This window comes from Python bivittatus, unplaced genomic scaffold, assembly GCF_059951505.1.
Source record: "Python bivittatus isolate LINGU-HERP-01145 unplaced genomic scaffold, Pbiv_v1 ctg000360_np1212, whole genome shotgun sequence".
Lineage (NCBI taxonomy): Eukaryota > Metazoa > Chordata > Lepidosauria > Squamata > Pythonidae > Python > Python bivittatus.
The window spans coordinates 66,356-77,550 of NW_028277069.1; the positions used below are offsets into that span (position 1 = coordinate 66,356).

Consider the following 11,195-nt stretch of genomic DNA (forward strand, 5'->3'; position numbering starts at 1 on the left):
AAGCTGAGACTACACAGGGATCTTTAGGAGATGGATCTGTCCATCCTGTAAGATCTGGGAGAGGTGACCTACTGAAGGTCGCATCCCCAAGGAGATCCACCTGTAGGGACCCAAATAGAGACTCCTCAGTGATGACACCTTTGCCATAAAATAAATTGCCCTAATATATATGGACCGCTACAACTGCAAAGAGACTCTGCAGAAGAGTACAATGTTGGTTTGTGGGAGAGAACTTTTGGGGAAATGCCAATTTGTTGTTGTTGTTGTTTCTTTTTTTTTTAATCTGGTCCGGTTCGATTGTGCCATTTTTTTTCTGTTAGTTTAAATCTTTATTTTTGCTGTTTGCTGCCCACATATGACATGTGATGATGATGATGATGATGATGATGATGATGATGATGATGATGATAGAGATAGGGAGAGAGACAGACAGATGACAGAGGTTTTTTTCTGGATTATTTCATTTAACATTCACTTTCTAAGATCAGAAATAAGTTTATTAAATAAACAATCATAAACAAATTGGAATAGATAGAATCTTAATTGCTTCACCAATTTCAGACCTGTTTTAGACTTTTAGAGGGCTGAATCTGCAAACATTCAGAGGAGAGGTACGGATAGAAACAATAATGATGAAAATTTAAATCAATTGGATTCCAATTTTCCTTTAGTATCTTAGTGCTTATATTTCCATTTGGTATTTTCTGGAATATAATGGTGCCAACTCAAAAATTTCATGGGGACAATTAGAAAATTATACTTGGTCTACTTCCCAATAGCTTCTCTCTGGTTTTCCTAAAAATAAAATGTCTTCCCACACTAATCTCTATGAGATTTCTTTGGATGTTGTTGGGAAAAAGCTTCAGTTCCATAGAGTTTCCCATGTAAATATATCTTTCTTAGATGAATTCATTTTCAGACTTAACTCAAAATGCTAAACAATCCCCCACCTTTCAGAAGAATCACTTAAAAATATTTCCTAATTTTGTTTCTTAACAAAAGACAATAAAATTTTAAAAAAGAAAAAAGTATTTAAACATGTCTTTTTATCAGTTGTTCTTTGTTGTTTAAATCAGGCCTCAACACAATAATGTAACACTTGGGGAAAAAGATACATCCTAGGAGCCCCACACTAGAGCACAAGATGGAGAAGATCTCCACAGCCACCATGGCTTTTCCCTTAGTACTCAGGTATGTGGGAACAAAGGAGACCCACACACTGCAGAAAGCCAACATGCTGAAGGTGATGAACTTGGCTTCATTGAAGCTGTCAGGCAGTTTACGAGCCTGGAAAGCCACAATGAAGCTGGAAAAGGCAAGGAGTGCCATATAGCTCAGGACACAATAAAACATAAAGACTGACCCTTCATTGCATTGCAGAATCATTTCTTCAGTGACTGAGTGCATGTCTAACTCTGGGAATGGGGGAGAGGTTGACAACCACACAATACAGATGCATGCTTGAAGGAGAGAACAGAAAAGGACAATAGAAATGGCCAGTCTTTTCCCCACCCATGTCCTCATCCGAGATCCTGGCTTGGTGGCCATGAAGGCGAGAGAAACAAGGATGGTTTTGGCCAACACACAAGAAATGGACACTGAGAAGATGAGACCAAAGGCAGACTGTCTGAGGAGACAGGTGACTCTCCCAGGTTGTCCCAGAAAGAGCAAAGGGCAGAGGAAGCAGACCAGAAGGGAGATGAGGAGAGTGTAGGTGAGGTCCCGGTTGTTTGCTTTGACAATGGGACTACCTTTGTGCTTAATAAATGTTCCAAATACCCATGTTGTAGTGAGGAAAAATAAGGTAGCAACAGTGGCTAAACTAAGTCCTAAAGGTTCTTCATAAGACAAGAAGGTAATTGTCTTCATGATGCACCCATCTTTGTCAGGGTTTGCATATTGATCATCAGGACATTGAAAGCAAGCAACAGTGTCTGAAAAGAAAAAAGTCTTATGTCATTGGGGATTCATGAGAATGATTATTGATCATTTTCATATATATACTCACCCTGATATTTACTCTATGTCTTTGGTACAAATCATACAAGCCACAGAAGGAAAATACATTTGAATATCTCCCTATGTATATTTTATGTATTGTAGGAATTAAGTCAGATATTACTCTGAATACAGAGAAAGAAGTGCACCATACCCTAGGAAAATCTCCATCCATTTTTTAAGTTTATTTATGTTTTTATTGTAAAGGGCTCTTCAAATGAAGATTCATGAATACCTGAAGTGATCATGTCCATATTTAACACCATATTGACTTCAAGATCACAGTTCAGATAGGGTATGTAAATGAAATGTTTTCACCAAATTTCAAGTGAAAATGAAAGACAATAGATCAAGGAGGAAATTCCAAAAAGATCAACATATTATATGTATTTCCAGGGAAAACTATCTTGGAAAAATAGTTTAATGATATTGCAAGAGAAGTATGGCTCATTTTTATTTAATAATTTTATTTTTATTTTTGCTTGCCTTCTTTGTTTCTTTTAAAACTTCATTTTTTGTGTTTACCCCCCTAAAGAGAATATTGAGTCAGATGGCATCAAAAATCAAATACATATATACATATTACACAGCCTAGAGAGCCACACACTCTGGGGAAAATATCAACAAGGAGGATTTTCCAAAGAAGGAAAACTGTGCAGAAATGGAGCAAAATAAAATAGACTCAGTGGAAATAAAAAGAATTAAGATTTAAGGTAGGGAGTAACATATTTCTATTCCTCTAGCTAATAGTTTTCATGATGCATCCATCTTTGTCATGTTTTGAGTATTGATCTTCAGGGCACTGAAAGCAAGCAACAGTGTCTAAGAATAAAAAAAGCTATGTCAATGCAGATTAATGAAACAGAATTAATTCCATGGTTAGAATAATTCATTTTTAATGAATAATGAATTAATGACTTTGATTTCTTCATTGTCCCTTTTTTTTTCTAAATAAAATCTCTTGAACACACAACCTGAAAAAACTGATTAGCAGAATGTGTTCAGGAGAACACACCCACAAAGATACCGATACGGTGTACTTGTCTGAAATAGAAGTCTGGCTGAAATTTTAACTTCGACTCTATAAAAACAAAATCAGAGGATTTTGTTAACTTACCCATCTTAATGGAAATTTTCCCTTCTGGGCATGGAACACAGTCATAGCAGCAGAATTTTTTCCCTTCATTCTTCCTTTTCTGATAACCAGGATGACAATATTCATTGCACAGAGAAATAGGAAGGACCTAGTTATCAATATTAAAATGTTGGAGGATGAGGATTTTGGGAAAAAAAATCTGTTATTTCACTGAAAATTAAATGTGTGTCACTGTTACAATAAGAAAAGTCCTATCAAACGTATGTACAAAAGGATTGAGAAATAAGTTGGATTTGCAAATGTATTTCAAAACACAATTAGGTACATTTTCAATTTGCACTGTAATTTGAATTTGTGAGCACAGCTGATCTGGATTTCCAGGTTTTTTTCAGTTGGATTCATATGAGGATTTGAACATGTAATATTTCATTAATTCAATTCATCGATTTGACCAGAAGGATTGAGTCAATCACACCTTCGACAAAGCTTTAAATCACACCTTCGACAAAGCTTCATTCAATCAATGTAATATAGTTGCTTAAATGCATGTGTTTTTCTTTCACATTTTCATTTCAATATTTGAGAGAAGTGTAATAAATATTGTGTACAATATTGGTTATCTTAGCTTTTAACAATTAATGGGGAAAGAATGTCATTTCTTAATCTAGTTAATCTTTTTTAAAAATATTTTTATTAAAAGTTTTATCTATAATAATAAAAGATAATGCAAACTAAAAAGAAGAAAAATAGAAAGAGAGGATAAAAGTGGAAGGAAGTAAAAAAAAGAAAGCTAAAATAGAAAGAGAGAGAGAAAGAAAAAAACCAAGAAAGTGACTTCCCACTCTCATCACGACCAGTATAAACAATTTCACTATCTCTTCACTTCCTCATAGTTAACAATTAACAGATATAAGTCTCTTCATCCCATGATTCAATTCTTAACTATGGGAAGTCCAATAAACATCTTTTCCAATCAAGGTGACAGCAAAAAGTCCAAACAGAACCCTAAAATAATCACATTAGCTAACAAATATAAAACTCATAATTCCATTTCTTAACTCTTAAGTGTAAGCAAATCCAATACACAACGTGTTTTCTAGTCCAGGTGTCAACAAGTCTAGAAAGAACCATGCAGATTAACAAGATAACCCATTTTAACCCTGATCAAATCAGCCAATTTTATGTTCCTTCATTTCCATAAAACAATCTTGCTCTTTAATCCATTTAGTTGATGATTATCCTGTCTCTCAAATTTCTTTGTGAGAAAAATATATCTTTGGGTGAATCTTTGGGTGAAAAAGACAAGTTTTTAGAGGCCTCAGGTGAATGGGATCGCCTTAATAAGATTGAAACATAAAGGAATGTGGGAGCATCCTTGGAGCTGATGTGAACCAGGCCGCTTGTAAACTCCTTATCACAAACATCGCCATAGCAACCTGGGCATCTGCCCTGAGGGAGGATGCCTTCTTCCTGGCATTTGGCACCTTGAACTAATTTGTTTCTTCTTCTCTGTGACATTATTGTTTTACTAGCAGATAACAGATAACAGAGGGGCAGAGAGTAACTTGAGAACTATTGCTTATTTAGGTATGCTGCATCAACATATGAATATGGATGCATATGCATTCTTTTTTCCTTCCCTTTCTTGTAGAATTGTATAAATATCAGAGTATCCATTTTGCCTGTAGGGGAGTGCCTCCCACTAACTTCTGGTGGGGTCCCCCTCCAGTACGTACTGCTCAATAAACACTTCAGTGAAGCCTTGATTATTCTGCATTTGTGACCTGTGTTTTGATTCCACATCTTCACAACTTTAATAAGCCTTTCTTATGAGTCCAGCAGGAGGAAATTATTCCAATTAATCTATTGAACTGACATATTTCTTTCCTTATTCAAATTTCCTTGTCCCCCACTTCTCCCACCCTTCAGAGACTGCTGCCTTGCAGTTTCCTCATAATGAGCAACTATATGGTGTACAATCTGGACAATCTCACTTCCTCTCTTTTTCCAGAGAAGGTCAAAAGAGCTTATCTACTTCTCAGCTCCTTGTTCTTAACTGCAATCATTGTCTTTGCTTCTTGCGGAGCCATCTGCAGTCCACCATACTTCCCCAGAAGGTGATTTCTTAATCTGGTTAATCTTCATGGGTTGCCTAGAAGGAGAAAAGAATTTCCCAACCTAATGAACCCATCTGAGAATGGTCATACCAACTCTCCTTGTAACCATACCTGATTAAATGATCGGTGCCAAACTATCATGTCCTCATTAATGACTAATTCCTTTCCTTTCAGAGGATCAAGATCTACTTTTCCAACTTTTAGTCTCTGGAAGGAAGAATTGGGAAAAGTGACAATGTTTGTAATGTCAAATCCACCTTCCATCTTTGTTTGATCATAAAAAGTCAAAGTTTCTCCATGAGAATTATTGAATTTCATTCCTGTAAGAAATTGATGCACCTATACTATTGGGAAGAAACAAGACGAGAAGAATAACGAATAGAAAGGTACGAGTACACACACATTTATTACAGCCCTAAGGCCAGATACAATCAAAGTATACAATTACAACCATCTTACATTTATATATATCTATAAAACAAAACAATATTATTTAATCTAATAATTAAAAACATGGACAGTCCATTTTTCCATCCTCTTGAGAAACTCTGTATGAGGGGGTAATAAGAAGGATCAGATACTTCTCTTTGAGGAATAGTCAAATGACAGATAAAGTGGATTCTGGTCTTCCACATGTTCTGGTTCCCAGTCCCATGTGTCCTAGGAAGAGGTGTGTGAAGAAATGGAGAAACAATTGCTCCTGACTTCCCACCCATTTTTATTTGATGTAATTCTCACAAATAGAAGACAGCTATGGACATGGTAAGGACTGAAGGATAGCTGACTAGGCTAAGTAGGATTCCCCTATTCCCTTTAATAATAGGTGAAATGCCTAAAAAGCCACAGGGATTAGAGAATCAGGGCCTGGATCTTAGTTCACTTAAGCCATCCTTGCATCCTGAAGATGCTCACGGAGTAAAATGGAAAACATATTACAGTGATGGAAATAAAGGCATGCCCATAAATTTTATCAATGGACAAGACATTTAACACCATTTTAATAGTTGCTTCTTCCCTGCTGGAATCATACATCCTAACTTTGTACTTTACCATTATCTACTACAAAGTTCTTGTAGCACGCAAATCACCTGCCATGGTTTTATGTCTTCATCTTCTGATAATTTGTACCTCACCAAACGTCTGTGATTAGATTCAAGTAAGGAGAGAGCATGCAAAGCTTGAGCCAATACATAGACAGCATTATAGATGCTATAGCTGTGCCCAGTCAACTGCATCTCAAAAAGAGCCCCAGGAACGTCCTCCAGCCTCTCCTCTCCAGTACAAGTGCGATTGTCCAGGAGTGTCGCAGGAGGAGATGGCAATGAACAATCAAACACTTGTTCCCAGAAAAGTGGGAAAAATCCATCTTCTTGAATCCAAGGAGGTTTTATCAACTTCAGGAATTCCTTGAACCCTGGGATTTCTTTTGAGGGAATTGTAAAAAAAATAGCTCCATCAAAGAACTGCCGATCCCATCCTTTTTGCATTCCTGTTAATAAATAATCAATCTGGGCAGTCATGATCCACACCTTTCCCAAGGAACTCTCCTCAACTCCAGGACCGAGCCAAAAAATAATAGTAGTCACCCATGCAATTGTCAAAGATTCTCCGCAGATGATAAAGGTATTGATCTTCTCATCAGTTATGTGGTTAAAAATATTTTCCCCTTTCTGCAACATTGCAAATATTTTATCCCAGTGGGTTAAATATGGAATTCTTTCTGTACAAGCAGAGCAGATTCCATGCTGGGCAAGGAGGGGCTCCATGGTCTGCAGAAAACGTTCTCCATGCCGATTATCAATAGCAAGGAGCCCAACCCATCTCCACCCAAAATATTGAAGCAGTAGGATAATCCCAATATACTGTGAGGACTCATTTGGGACCATGGAATAATAGAAGAGAATCTCAGCACTATGAATATCCTGTGGGGCAAATGACCCATATGTCACCTAAAAGAAAATAAACACATATTATAGAAATATATCAGCAACAGTTACAATTTCCCCCCCGAGACACTAATATTTGCCAACAAATTTAGTCAGATTGTTGAGCTATGTGGCCATCTTTCAGAGTATGATCAATTTTTGAGAGCCACATTTGGAAAAAGAGAGGAGGAGGGTGATTTTCCTGCCTCCATCCTCCACAGTCCTACCTGTGGAATCTTGTAAAATTGTATGAGGTCTGCCACATAGGAGGAGGTTTCAGAGCTAAGTCCTCCAATGATAGAAATGAGCTTTTTCCTGGTGTCACATTTGTAGTTTGGGACAAATCTCTGTGATCTGAAGAGCAGGTCCAGGGTGGTCCGATAGGTCATCATAGCATTGTAGTAGCTGTCATGGATATGGAACCCAAGAGTGACATTGGACAGGATTTGTGGATTCTCATTGATCTCCTTCACAGCAAAGGCCAAGGAAAGGACATGCTGGTAGAATTTTGTTAGCACGCTGAAAACAAGATGATTTCTATGTCTCATTAAATATTTCTAGATTACTTTCCTGGAACCTCAGAGAGGTGCTTGGGGAACTGGGGAATGACACCTCTACTGTCAGCTCTAATACAGTGAAGTAGTTCTGGTGATTTCCATTGTTGCAGAAATCACAGATTGTTGTAGCTGATTTCCCTCACACATAAAGTTCTCCTAATGAGAAATAGGATAGCATCTGATCACATTTTACTCAAGTACTGTTCTACACTTTCAAGCAAACATTAGAAAGTATAATTTCCTTGGCAAGTTCCAGGAGATTCTTGTTCATATGTCAAATTTTTATGCCAGTCAGAGAAGCTGGGGTTCTAACTGCACATTATATTTCGAGAGAGAAAAAAAGGGTTGTTATTTCTCACTTATTGTTAATGTTTTCTGTACCACTGATGTTTTTCAGTGCATCAAATAAAACTAAAGGAGTCAAGTTATGATACAGCCTTGAATCAATGAGACCTAAAACCCTACAAACCCACTGATCCCATAAAGAAGGAAATGAAGGCTTATTGTTCTTCAAGGAATGCCAATCTAGGGTTCAGCAATCTGGGTTAATGGGTGCAAAATAAAAGGAAACTAGAGTGGGTGAAAAAAGAAAATGAGGGATGAGGTGGCATCTGAAAGGCAAAGAAAGAGAAAGGTGTTTTGCTAGAGAAAAGATTCAGCAACTTGATGAAAAGATATAGCTGCGTGATCAAATGCATTTTCATTAATGTACTCCCTGTACTGTCTACTGTCCTGTCCCATTCACAAAAGCCATAGACTTTTGATTTTGTAACCATTTAAATTTTGATAACCCGAAAGAGATTCTCTCCCAAAGTTTCACATAGCTGCTGACTGAAAAACGTTTTACTGTTTTAAAAAAGTAAATTTGCTCTGCCATTGCTCTTCTAGATACAAAATCACAGCAAGCCCTTATTGGAAGATAGCAACTTCCACATTTCTTGTAAGGTTAGTGTTATGCAGATGTCAATATACATTTTCCCCCAAGTATTCTGCTTCTGACACAAACTAGGCTTCCTAATCTAATGTTTTACATTTTCCAATACAGAATTTTGCTTCATTAAAAGCAAGCAATAACTTTATAAAATTCCATATGCCATTATGCAGTACCTTTCATTAGAAAGTGTTCTCATTATGAAAGAAAACAAGTCAATTTTGTCTCCAATCATTGCAATTCCTCTAACTAGAGATGCCACAAAATTCCTTACTCTGGATGTGCAAAGTACTCCTGAGAGGGATGCTGCTGAAATAAAACTTCATTAAATTGGTAATCAGCCATAGATACCATCCCTCCAATGATGAGGTCCCCTTGCTGGTACCATTGATTTGGAACCATTATTGGATCACCTGGACAACACGGCAGAGACTTCACTCTGAAGAGTGGAAATATGAGAAGAAAGAACATTCTGGGCAGCAAATGCTCTCTAATACACAAAAAGATCTGAATGGTACTGTGAAGTTCCAGCAAAACAACTTAGTTTGGGGCAGTTGAAATGAAAGGACTTGCCTGTCCTTTCCTTCTATTCCCAAGCCTCCATGGGACAGACATTTCTTTATATATATATATGTTGTCATGTCTCTAATGTCTTTTTCAGCTGTTTACAGCTTTGACCAAGGGATCAAATTACTATCATTGGACTAATTTTAATGGGGAGATAATTATTCCTTCACTATTTTTTCTCCCCTTGTTGGCCATTTTTTTTTAAGGAAGTTGAATTTAGTAGGTCCAAATTTCTTTTCTGTTTGTGGCTTAATAACTGGAAAAGTTCAGATCTGACTTTCAATTCACCTCAAAGTTGCTTTGATGATTAGAACTTCAGTAATTTTCCACTTTTCAACCAGAATATGTTTCCCAGTTATGGCATGTTTCACAATAACAAACTTGGAAGTGCTTACACAATGTGTATTTCAGTAGTAAAATGAAGGGGGCACTCTTGCTATAGAAGTTAAGACAGTCTCCCATTGACTAGACAATACAGAAACCCTTAGCATCTACATATCAAATTGATTTATTGATAAATAGCTATACAAACTAATAGTAGGTTTTTTAGTTTTAAAGGATTTAACAAATTGTTCTAATGTCTCAGGTGTCTCAGAAGCTGAAAATGCTGCTGGTCCAAACAATGTTAACAAATGTTGCAATTTTAAATATTGCCATTGGGTTACATCTGATAGGTGATATTTATCTCTTAAGACATTAAAAATTCATCTTCAACATCTATCGGTTGGCCCAAAGTCAATACCCCCGCTTCCATCCAATTTTTCCATATCACCATCTTTTCCCCAATATTTAAAAATGGGTTTCCCCATAAAGTCAGCTTGGCATGGGACAAAGAACCAAATCTTTTTTTTTTTTAATTGGACATTACATTCCATAACTTTCGACCTAATTGTTTCCAGAGATACTAGAGTTTTAGTATATTTAGATCCTAATACTGTCCATCCAACCAAAGGTGCTCTGTGTGTGTGTGTGTGTGTGTGTGTGTATTCCAAAGTTGCCCAAATCAGAAAATTAACACCACTTGTTGGCTTTCAGTATTTAATATCTAACAATAGGTAAGCATGATGATATAGCTCCAGATTTGGAAAACCAAATCCTCCCTCATTAATTGGTAATTGCATCTTCTGTAAAGTTATTCTTGGAATTGAAGAACCCCATAGAAACTTTCTAAACCCAGAATTTATTTTCTGAAAATATTTTCCAGTTAAGGGAGCAGGCTAGAAAGCAGGAGACGGTGAGTTCTAGTCCTGCCTTAGGCACGAAAGCCAGCTGGGTGAGTCTGGGCCAGTCACTCTCTCTCAGTCCAACTCACCTCACAGGGTTGTTGTTGTGGGGAAAATAGGAGGAGGAAGGAATATTAGGTGTGTTAGGCTGTCTTGAGTTATTTATAAAGATAATAAAGGCGGGATCGATATATATGTATGTATGTGTGTGTTTGTGTGTATGTGTGTGTGTGTGTGTGTGTGTGTGTGTGTATGGGCTTTCACTGGATTCTCCTAAAGAATACAAGCTCTTCACTGGACTTTGCTTTCTAAGAGCTACTTTACAGCTCACTGGCCTTATGCAAATATCATCATGAAATACAGTGGTACCTCGGGATACGAACGCCTCTACTAACGAACTTTTCGAGTTATGACCAGCTCCGGCTGCAAAAATTTACCTCAATGTGCGAACTCCGCCTCGAGGTATGGCCATTTTTCCACCCTGACACGTGGTCCGCGGCTGTTTTCCTACTGCGCCGCGCAGCACCTGGCCGTTTTCCTGCCGCGCTGCACCTGGCCGTTCTCCCGCCGCGCCGTGCCATGCCCGGGCGTTCTCCCGCCGCACCGCGCCACGCCCAGGCGTTCTCCCGCCGCACCGCGCCACGCCCAGGCGTTCTCCCGCCGCACCACACCTGGCCGTTTTCCCACCGCGCCACACTGTGCCGCGCCCGGCCATTTTCCCGCTGCGCCGCGCCCAGCTGTTTTCCTGCTGCGTGGCGCCCGACTGTTTTCCCGCCCCTGA

General features: G+C 38.0%; 1 protein-coding gene across 1 annotated transcript; it reads right to left on the reverse strand.

The window, feature by feature from the left end:
- Positions 1 to 1,032: 1,032 nt before the first annotated feature.
- On the reverse strand, positions 1,033 to 9,026 carry LOC148215360 (vomeronasal type-2 receptor 26-like). The gene is made up of 4 exons (XM_088143622.1): positions 8,899 to 9,026; positions 7,364 to 7,541; positions 6,275 to 7,160; positions 1,033 to 1,934 (listed from the first exon to the last, which is right to left on the reverse strand). Exons 1-4 carry the CDS (start codon positions 9,024 to 9,026, stop codon positions 1,033 to 1,035), a joined length of 2,094 nt encoding a protein of 697 aa, XP_087999748.1.
- Between the last annotated feature and the right edge of the window lie 2,169 nt (positions 9,027 to 11,195).

Bases quoted from the DNA above. Each gene is read 5' to 3' on its own strand.
- LOC148215360 (XM_088143622.1), bottom strand. From the start codon at position 9,026: ATGGTTCCAAATCAATGGTACCAGCAAGGGGACCTCATCATTGGAGGG. The intron at 7,161-7,363 runs GTAGGACTGTGG...ATTTTCTTTTAG, and splicing joins AATTTTACAAGATTCCACAG to GTGACATATGGGTCATTTGC. The intron at 1,935-6,274 runs GTAGTAGATAAT...TTTTCTTTTCAG, and splicing joins TTGCGTGCTACAAGAACTTT to ACACTGTTGCTTGCTTTCAA.